The sequence below is a fragment of the Fukomys damarensis genome, unplaced genomic scaffold (genome assembly GCF_012274545.1).
Source record: "Fukomys damarensis isolate Sample0158 unplaced genomic scaffold, DMR_v1.0_HiC HiC_scaffold_23, whole genome shotgun sequence".
Lineage (NCBI taxonomy): Eukaryota > Metazoa > Chordata > Mammalia > Rodentia > Bathyergidae > Fukomys > Fukomys damarensis.
Window position 1 is genome coordinate 25,797,846 of NW_022900935.1, and position 9,888 is coordinate 25,807,733.

Below are 9,888 nucleotides of genomic sequence, written 5' to 3' on the forward strand. Positions count from 1 at the left end.
CATGGGTTGGGCACAGCAGTTTCCTGAGTAAGAGCCAGCCCCACCCTCAGGCCAGCATTCCAGCCCAGAAAGGAATCAAGGCCCTCAGGTAGGCCTATTTCCAAGGCCCTCAGGACAGTCAATAAATACATTAGATTCTGAGCCAGGCCTGGGGGCGGGGGTGTACAAAAAGGGCAGGATCAGCTCCCCAGGGATCCCAAAGATTCCTAGGTATTCTTCTGCCCTTCTCCAACATGGAAGTAAATAAATACACCTTAAACTCAGAAAGAGGGGTGCTGGAGCAAGGGAATGCTCCCCTTAGAGTTAGTAATTAAGTCTCATGTTAAAAACAAACCAGCCCCAGCCCCTACTGGCATCTACAAAATCCTACAGGATGGGGTGAAGGGACAGCCTGCCTAGGGGTACACAGTACCCAGCCCTGCAGGATTCTGGAGGTCTCATGTCTGTTCTGCAGCTCCTGGGGCTCCCTCCTCCTTTGGAGGTGGCTCCAGGTATATCGGGATGACCGATGGTGGCTTCTTCACTCTGGAAGATACACGAGAATTACACACAGGGAAGAGGTCCTTAGCCACATCCCTTAGTCCCACTAGGATCCCATCTCCCAGGGTAGAAAAGGGTCACTCACGAGTAGGGAGAGGCTGGGACCCCCACCACCAGGAAGTGGTTCTTCTTCCGAAACAATCTCCATAGGCCCTTGTGATTGCCACGCACATCCAGGTCCCAGATATGGAGGCACTGGCGGGGAGTGGGGGTGGGAACAGCGAAAGAGAAAGGAGAGAGAGAGACAGAGGCAGACAGACACAGACAGAGATGGCTCACAGAGCTATGGAAAGAAACTGATGAGAATTCAGTAGCCATCTCAATCTGCAAATGGTGGCATTTTCAGAAACATGAATTTGGACAAAGGGGTTGGAAGAATTCTGAGAGCACAAGGAGGAGGAGGTTGAGGTTGAACTTGAATCTTGGGCCATGCGGGGAGGGTGTGGTGTTGGGGCACTGTTATGGTTCGTGTTTAACCCCCCAAAGCCTCATGCAGTTTTAGGTGGGACTTTTTCAGAGGTGGCTGGATCTAGAGTGTGTGATGCTGGGATTGATACAGTATAATGTGGTAGGATCAAGGGCACTAGGATTAAGGGTATGAATGCTACCTGCCCTAAGTATCCTGGATAAGATATAAGGGATAGAAAGAGCTGTGGTCAGGGCTGGGGATATAGCTCAGTGGCACTGTGCCTGCCTGGCAAGTGCAAGGTCCTGAGTTCAATACCCGGTACCGTGGGGAAAAGAAAAAAAAAAAAAAAGCTGTGATCATCACTTGCTGCTTTGCTACCTTCTGTCCACCATGAATTGTTTCTCTGTGATGCCACCATGCTGCCTTGGAGCCACCCAATTATGGACTGAAACCTCCACAAACTGAGCTAAATAAACCTTTCTTCCATTAACTTTGGGCATTGGATATTGTCTGTCAGCATGAGAAAAATAACTAAGACAGGTACCTTGGCAAGCTGGGTCCAGGTGGTAAAGTCATCTTCCTTTTCCATTTGGATGAATGCCACATAGATGTGGCCCTCTGTGTCTGGCACGAAGGAGTCTTCACAGGGGTACTTGGTATGGTCCAAAACTTCAGCTTTACTGCAGTGGAAGGTGGAGGGATAAGCCCAAGGTAGGGCACACTTCATGGATTTGTCACACAGGGCCCTTGGCTTGGTTTAATGCTCTGCTATTCTATCCTGAAATTCTTTTTTTTTTTTTGGTACCAGGGATCAAACTCAGGTCCTTACGCTTGCAAGGCAGGTGACAGAACCACTGAGCTAAATCCCTGGCCCTTGAAATTCTTAATAATGTCTGAACTAGGAAACCTGATTTTCATTTTGCACAGAGCCTCACAATGTATGAAACCAGGAACCCCAGTATTTGACTCCTTACTCCCTGCCACACATCCCAGCTGCCCTAGGCCATACCTGAGTAACCTGTGAATTTCCACTTCATAAGCATCTTTCTTCAGACTGACGAAGAGGGAAAAATGAGTCAGGACGGGACAGGACACGGGTAGCAATGGGCAGGGCAAGGGTCACATGAAACATGGGGCAGCAGGGCTAAGGACCAGTCATCAAATCTCCTACACATCCTCCCTCTTGCCCAGTTGCCAGCCCCCACCTGTCCACGTTCCGGAGCTGGACACCTGGAACTGTGTTGAACTTGTGCTTCTTGAAGTAGGCCTCCTGGAATGGGTGTGAGGATGCAAATTGGGCCTCATGTTGCCTGGCCCACACCTGCTCACTAACACACTCATGTCTACATATAAACAAATGAAGTTAGGGGCCTTGAAAGCATCATCTGATTTCTTCCTGACCTCCTTCCTCTTTGTAGCATCCTTGGCAAACTCTTAGTAGCTTTAATATGAACTTTTTAGTTTCACTATTATTTATTTGCGTTTTTTTGGGGGGTGGGTTGGTACCAGGGATTGAACTCAGGACCTTGTACTTATGAGGCAGGCACGGTGCCACTGAGCTAAATCCCTGCCCTTGTTTTTGTCTTGATATATAGTTCAGAATGGCCTTCAATTCACTATGTAACCTCGAACTTGTGGCACTCCTCCTGCCTCAGGCTCCATAGTGCTGGGATTACAGGCATCACCACCTTCCCCAGATGAACTCCACTACTGCCAGAGAGCTCATGCCCACGTGGCAGCTCATGCTACTGACCTGCGAACTACCCCGACCCCAGTGGTTCTCCCTAGGCTTCTTCAAGAACCAAGAACTGGCCCTGTGGGTGGTGGTAGGTAGGGGGACAGATGAGGCTGGGAGGGAAGACCCTGCTGTGACTCAGGTGCTTCGAGTGATGGGGCTCTTGTACTAGCTGCCCTCTGGGGACCTTCCTGGCTTCTAGGAAGTTCTAAACTGGATCCTTTCCTTGAGCTGGGCTGTCTCAAGGGCCCCCTTACTGTAATTGGGAAATGGCCCTCTAGACACAGCCAGATGCAGTGTGGAGGCCTGGGGACCTCCCTGTTCACTTTAAACTAAGGAGGCCCCCTCCCACCATTTACAAGGACAGGAGCAGGCAGAGCCTGCAGGACTGGACCAATGCCTGGAGGCAGAAATACATATAATTACACATATTTAACTAAGTTAAACCTCATAACCTTATGGGATAGGTATCCTCATCTTACAGATAAACAGACAAAGCAAGAGAGTAATTTCCCCAAGGTAATACGGCTAGGAAGCAACAGCGCAAGGACAGCTCCAGAGTCCATGTCCTTGACTATGGCCATTTTGTGGCCCACACCCCTGTGTCCCGCTCACATGAAAGTAGCCATTCATGTTGAGACCAACAATGCCAAAGTGGTAGGATCGGGAGACATCTGGGATGATGCACTCTCGGCCCCGGCGTTGTTCAGGCATCCGCATCCATATGTCCCAGTCCCAGAGCTGAGGGACATGGAAGATTATGAAGGTCAGAAGTTATAGCTTGGTGTGGGACTCCACCCCACTCACCCTACCCTGCTGGGTACCTTTTCTGGTGTGGGCCACTTGGGCTCAAGCTCTTCCTTGTATAAGGATTTCCTAAGCACCCAGCCCAGACCAGGCATGGTCTCTACACGATACAGTAGTGCTGGGTCCTCGGCTGTGTGTTCATATCCCTGGGAACATGGGGCCATTGCGAGAGGCATTAGCTCTGGACCTCTACGAACCAACTACTGGCTGATCCCTAGTCACCCAGCCTACCTGGTCATTCCAGGCAGAGATGCAGTACAGGCTGTCATCTTCCTCCAGTAGGTGAATGGACTGGCTCAGGAAACTGAGAAAGCCAGGACCAAGAGTCCAGAGAAAAGCAAAGACAAACCCAACCACATGTGACACTGGAAGAGCGGCAGCTGGGACTCAGGAAATCCTCACCACCTCCATTTATCCTATCTGTTACACCAGCCTCAACATTTGCCTTCCTACCTTTGCTCAGGCTTTCCCCCACTGCTGAACTCATCTCCTCCAGAAAGCTCTCCAAGACACCTTACCACTTCCTTCCCTAGAGACCCAGTCAAGCAAAGCTCCACATGGTTTAAAGGCACCAAAGTGGTGGGCCGCTCACCTGAAAAAATCCACAGCAATGTCCAGGTCCTCTTCTAGAACCACGGCAAACTTGGCTTCCTGAAGGGGTAGGGGGACATCACGACCCCAAGGGGGCCTCTCTCATCATCACGTGAGCCCCCCACCCCCACCCCACTGCGCAGGCACCACTACTCCTGTTTCCCAGATAAGATACAGCCTGGTAAAGGGAAGAGCTTGCTATGTAACAGGACTAGACCTCAAGCCCATGTTTCTCTCTTCAGCCCCACAAGTTGGATCTGTAGTACTCACCGGAAACAGGTTGAAAGTGGCAGTGAGGCTGGCCTTGTAGTGCTGGGTGGGGAGTGGGAATAGAGCACATGAGCTTTGGGGTGGAGGGCAGAGCCAGGGGTTTGCTCTTTCCATCCTGGCCTGGGCAGTACCTGAGACACACGGGCATTCTTGATGCTGATGGGAGTGTGCTGGATGCCTCTCAGACCGAACAGTGCCACCACATCCATGGGTTCCTGGAGGGCATGGCCACTGGTCATCATGAGAGGCCACACCCCCCACCCGTCTCTGCAGGTCCCCACATGCCAAGCCCTTTACATTTCACAGCCCACATCTGGACTGTCACCTTGCCAGTCCTCAGTGATTATTGCTGCTCAGAGCCCTTCCGATGCTCCCCAAGCCCCACTTACCTCATAGTAGCCGTCAATGAAAACTGTTATCATCTGTGGGGACACCCCTTGGGCTGAGAGCAGAGAGCGCAGCATCCTGGGGAGTCCAGGGATGAGTTAGGGTGTCTTTGTCCTCCTACCTTAGGGCTCCCGTGTTTATAAATGGGCTCAAATTCTCTACACAGGTGAATGAGTCGAGAATCTGTTGTCTTTTTGCCTACCTGAGGAGTTCCTACTGCAGGAACATGAGCCAAGCACCCCCTCTCTGCCTTGCTAAGCACCCTCCTGTTCAGGGCTGGGTACAGCCCACTCCCAGGCTCACCTGTACAAGTAATTGGGTCGGTTTGCCGCAATGACAGCCACAGGTACATTGAGGACCTTATTGTCTGGAAGCTGTGTAAGAAACAATTTTTAACTCTTGCCTTATCCCCTCTTTAAACTAGAATGACCACTTAGGGAAAAGTTCTTAGTGCAATGGGGGACTCCAGAGCAGACAGGGAAGAGGCAGAGGGCTTTGTTTGTGACAGGGTCTCACTATGTATCCCAGGCTGGCCTTGAACTCATGGCAACTCTCCTGCCTCAGCCTCCTGAGTGCTGCAATTACTGGCATGTGCCACCATGCCCAGCCAGAGGGTATTTCTTACTCTGGATTCACCTGTTTGTGTCCCTTACCCTCACCCATTTCTCAGAGCTCAGTATAAATCTTCATCATCTGATTCCCTCCCAGGCTGGGGTAGAAAAAGCCCAACGAGATCCTTCTTAGGATCCCCTGACGCTGGGAAGGAGTCCAAACCACACTCCTAAGGACTGACTCACCGGGTCAGGGCTGAACTCGATGGGTGTGGGGTCCTTGCAGCTGCACACACTCCCGTAGCCTTCGACTTTGCTGCAGAAACGCCGGCGGCGGCGGTTGAGTTCTGTATCTGCCCAGTGGCACTCTGCCTCTGGAAGGGGTGGATTGACAGGATGGAGGCATGAGACAAGCTTGGGTGGGAAAGCCCCAGGCACACAGTCAAGGGAATAAAGCCGGATAAAGAGGCTCCAAATGCCCAGCCCCCACCCAGGCACTGCCCCAGAGCTCAGACCCCACTAACCCCACCTTCAGCGGAGCTCAGGGGAACATCTGTCTTTAGCAGGACTGGGTCTCCCCAGGAGGAGAGGGCAGGTGACTTAGAATGTTTCTCCCCAAGGACAGGACCTGGCAGGGGACAGGAATGAGGGGCAATAGGGGTCCAGATTCCAGTTTGGGGGCATCCTCCTGTCTCCCTGCCCACTGTCATCCAACCCCTAGCTCCTATATACCCACACCCAAGCCCAGCCCAGCCCAGCCCATCCCCTGGGGTTCTGCTCCTCCCTTGACACTACAGAGTGGGCAGCCTCTGCTGATGGCACCTCCTTTTTGTCCCACGAAGGCCCAGGTGTCCCTCCAGCCCAGGGCAGGGCCAGCCTGGCTGCCCAGGCTCTTCAGCAGAGCCTTGGCCGTATCTTTGAGGTGGAAGGAGCCCTCATCCTAGGGGATCAGAGAAGGGGATCAGCCTGTCTGGTGTGATTCCAGGAGATCTTGCCTCAGTACCAACTATATATCCAGCACTGTGTAAACAAATCTTTTACTTAAATCAGCTCATTAACCCGGGCACATGCCTATAATCCCAGCACTCTGAGGGGTCCTTTGAGTAATCACAATAACTCTCTATGGTCACTGTCATTCACAGATGTAAAAACTGAAGCCCGGTGAGGTGTTGTATCATAATAGTCCCAGCTGCTCAAGAGGATGGGGCAGGAAGATCACTTGACCCCAAGAGTTTAGGAGCAGTCTAGGCAACATAGCAAAACCCTGTCTCAAAAACCACAAAAAAACAAAAGAAAGAAAAATGATGTCTTAGAGAGTTTGAGAATCATCCAAAATTTCCCAAATAATGTTTACCATATTATGATCCCACGTGAGCTGTATCTCTGTCCTCTGCATCTCTATAGTCTTTTCGCACCACTCTCCCTCTGTTTTTCTGCTCTAGCTCCTCTGGCTCCCTAGTTCTCCAAGCCTGCTAGGCACCTCCCCACTGCAAGGCCTTTGAACTCACCATGCTTTGTACATAGAAGGTTCCTCCTCCAGATCTTCTCCTGACGGAGACCTTTCCTCTCTAAAACACAACCCCACCATTCTATCTCTTGCTTATTTATTTGGCCGTTTTTCGTTGACCTCACCCTACTGTGATGCGAGCTTCCCTTGACTAGAGACTCTTGTCTCTTTTCCCATTGTCTCTTGAGCAGTAACCTGCACACAGCGGGTGCTCAATAACTATTTACTGAAGTAACAAAAACATCAAGGTTGGGACTGGAATCACCTTTCTTCACAGGGTCTCCCCACCATGCTCTATCAGACAGGGACCCCAGGGAAAATGTCTCTTTGCTGTGAGGCCACTTTCCATGCACAGGAGCTGGGGATTTAGCTCACTGGTTCCGCCACCTGCCTTGCAAGCGGAAGGGCCCGAGTTCGATCCCCAGTACCAAACACAAACACACAAAAATCCTCATTCCATGCACAGGATCAAAGCTGAGGCTAGTGAATGGCCCAGGGCAGAATCACTGACCTTGACGGTACAGATGAGCACTCGGCCGGGAGCCACCATGTTAAGGAATAGCACCATGGCCTCATCCTCGTGCGGTGAGTATGTGTCAAATACACGCTTTGCCATCACATGGCCCTAGAGGAGGACACACCTCTCATGAGCTGGAGTGACCAGCACAGAGAGCTCAGCTTCAGTCCGCCTGGTCCCCCACCCCAAGCACCTTACCGTAGCCTGGTTGAGGACGATGACATGGATGCCTCGGCCCTGCTCCCGGGCCTCATCCTCCAGCACCTACACAATGGCAGAGAAAATGTCCAACTCTTCACTCTAGTATTCGCAGTGTCTCTGTCTTACAGCACTTAAAACACCGGTTGCACAAAACCTTTCCTCCCACCCTGCCACCATTCGTTCACAGTTCTCTTCCAGTTTAGCTTGAAGGCCGCTTCTATAGGAAGCCTCCTCGGCATCACATCTTTCTACAGCCCTCACTCCTGTGGCTCCTAAAGCCATGATGGTCTCCAGTTCATCCCACAGAAAACACAATCCTCTATCCACTGAACCCCTCCAGGGAGGGCAGGTCCAACAGGTCCCCAGCACCTAACCCCAGGCTAAGGCCAGAGAAGGGACCCGGAAGTGATTACAAAATAAGTAAGTCAGAGAATTAACTGCCTACTATTTATCTTTTTTTCCTTTTTACTTTTTTGGTGCTGAGGACTGAACCCAGGGCCTCATGCTTGCTAGGCAAGCAATCTACCACTGAGCTAAATCCCCAACCCCTAATTATAATTTTTGAGATTTCACTACACATAAGACATTTCACGTACTTTATCATCTAATCCTGACAAAGGGAAGTCATCAGTCAGGCTAAAGATGAGGAACCAAGGGCTCCACAGTCATGCTGCTAGAAACTGGCCAGGTTGTAATTCCCGCTCGGATAGCTCGGATAGGGAAGCCCACAGGCAGTGAGCTGCACACCCAGCCCACTCACCGTGGTGCCATCCACTGCCACATATACTTTGCTGCGGCTCGAGTACACTTCCACGTCCAACACCCTCCGGGGACCACTGCCTCTTTGCTGCTTGGGCTCCAGGTGGCCTAGGGCCTCATCTATTGAGTACAACAGGTCACAGACATAGTCTCCTCAGCAGTCATACCCTTTGGGACCCGCCTGCCCCTCTCATCGTGAGATCCCAGGGGTCCCCGCCATGCCATCATCTCCCTGCTCCTACCATAGTCTTGCTCTGGCTCCGGATCTTCATTGGCTTCACTGATTGCTCGACGAGTGTCCAGGATCAACTTGATGTTGACAATGACAGTCACCAGCAGGAAAAGCACGGCCCCTGTCTGAAGGGAGAGGTGGCATGACTGAGGCACACCATGTCTGATTGTGAAACGAGGGCCCTGGTTGTAGTGAGGACACAGGGAGAACCTGAGACCTGTCTCTCCTATGTCTGCCCTAGACTAGGACCTACTTTCATTGTCACCTTCTCCAGGGGACCTCTCCATCCCTTCCCCCTTCATTAGGCACCCCCTCTACCCAAAGCTCTTGTACTCTTCCATTCCAGGCCTTGACGTCCTTTGTTCTCTCCATGGTTAGTTCCTAGAGGTGCTGCAGTTAGAGCTGCTCAAAGAGCTAAGCTGAAGATCAAAAGATCCAGATCCCAGGCTAACTGCCTGACAGGAGTGTTATATCCCTGGGCACAGGTTTCCTGACCAGTCTTGAGTTTTCTGTCAGAAGCCTAGGAGACTGGATGTGGGTTCTGATTCCAGAACTCGGGGTCTAGACCGTTACCTGGGAGGAACATGACCAAGAGGTTTCCCCTCTAGGAACTTTCTGTCTCATTCTGCTTGGAACAGCCAAGGTGGGTCCCAGTGCCCACAGTCCAGTCTAGGGAAAGCTGAGAGGGGCCCCTGGGGCACCTCTATCTATACCTGACAGAATCTCCGCAGGGACCGCTGGTTTGTCAGTTTATACTTCCAGGTTAGATACCAGCTCCTCTTCTTCCTAGCCCCATAGGGCTTGATGAGAGGGCTGGGTTTCCAGTCGTCCATGCCGGATAAGGAGATCACTATTGTCCTGGCCAGTCCATGATTTCAGGAATCTGACGGGATCAGAGGGTCACATGGAATAAGGTGCTCCTCCCAAAAGTCTGATGCTCTCTTAAGAGATAAGGGAGGTCCTCACAGCAACACTACCCTGCAAACACCCATGCTGTGTGACTTGGGACAAGAGGCTCAACCTTAAGGTGACTGGATCACCTGGAAACTCCCTGGAGCTAGTAGAACTATCTGAATCAGAAATGCTCAAGAACCTAGGAGTGGAGGCCAAATGATAGGCTCTCGAGCCCCTAAAAGGACAAAACATCAGTCCCTGCCAGTACCGGAGTGGGCAAAAAACAGCGATCTGCCCTGCCTCGACCCCCTCCCCTTCCCCATCCTATCTGGCCCCTCTTTTCCTCCCAGGGATCAGGGCCGCCAAAGGCTGGGGAGATCTGGCCCCGCTGAGTTCCACCTCCCGGACCCCCACCCAGAGGCACTCACGGCTCAGGGGCCCCGAGCCCCGCTGTTCGGGCGCCTCTCCGGCCCACACCACTCCGTCCA

General features: G+C 51.9%; 1 protein-coding gene across 3 annotated transcripts; it reads right to left on the minus strand.

The window, feature by feature from the left end:
- Positions 1 to 206: 206 nt before the first annotated feature.
- On the minus strand, positions 207 to 9,888 carry Pomgnt1 (protein O-linked mannose N-acetylglucosaminyltransferase 1 (beta 1,2-)). 3 transcript variants are annotated; one of them, XM_010610193.2, is made up of 22 exons: positions 9,829 to 9,888; positions 9,220 to 9,389; positions 8,517 to 8,631; positions 8,276 to 8,394; positions 7,513 to 7,578; positions 7,309 to 7,422; positions 6,113 to 6,230; positions 5,820 to 5,918; positions 5,537 to 5,664; positions 5,043 to 5,113; positions 4,742 to 4,817; positions 4,484 to 4,567; positions 4,353 to 4,394; positions 4,084 to 4,142; positions 3,723 to 3,795; positions 3,509 to 3,637; positions 3,300 to 3,425; positions 2,155 to 2,219; positions 1,959 to 2,003; positions 1,494 to 1,629; positions 626 to 735; positions 207 to 525 (listed from the first exon to the last, which is right to left on the minus strand). In XM_010610193.2, the coding sequence occupies exons 2-22, from the start codon at positions 9,337 to 9,339 to the stop codon at positions 438 to 440; spliced, it is 1,983 nt and encodes a 660-aa protein (XP_010608495.1). In that variant the 5' UTR covers positions 9,340 to 9,389; positions 9,829 to 9,888; the 3' UTR covers positions 207 to 437. The 3 variants fall into 3 exon arrangements, with proteins under 3 accessions (XP_010608495.1, XP_010608498.1, XP_010608497.1); XM_010610195.2 differs by having other exon boundaries at positions 435 to 525; positions 626 to 758; XM_010610196.3 differs by lacking the exons at positions 9,220 to 9,389; positions 9,829 to 9,888 and adding an exon at positions 8,825 to 8,997.

What these genes read in the sequence shown, in the direction of transcription:
- Pomgnt1 (XM_010610193.2), bottom strand. Translation starts at nt 9,339, where the DNA reads ATGGACGACTGGAAACCCAGCCCTCTCATCAAGCCCTATGGGGCTAGG. An exon ending in AGAATGCCCGTGTGTCTCAG is followed by an intron (nt 4,395 to 4,483) that starts GTACTGCCCAGG and finishes CTCCCCACCCAG; the next exon opens with CACTACAAGGCCAGCCTCAC. An exon ending in CCTGGACCCAGCTTGCCAAG is followed by an intron (nt 736 to 1,493) that starts GTACCTGTCTTA and finishes ACTCCCCGCCAG; the next exon opens with TGCCTCCATATCTGGGACCT.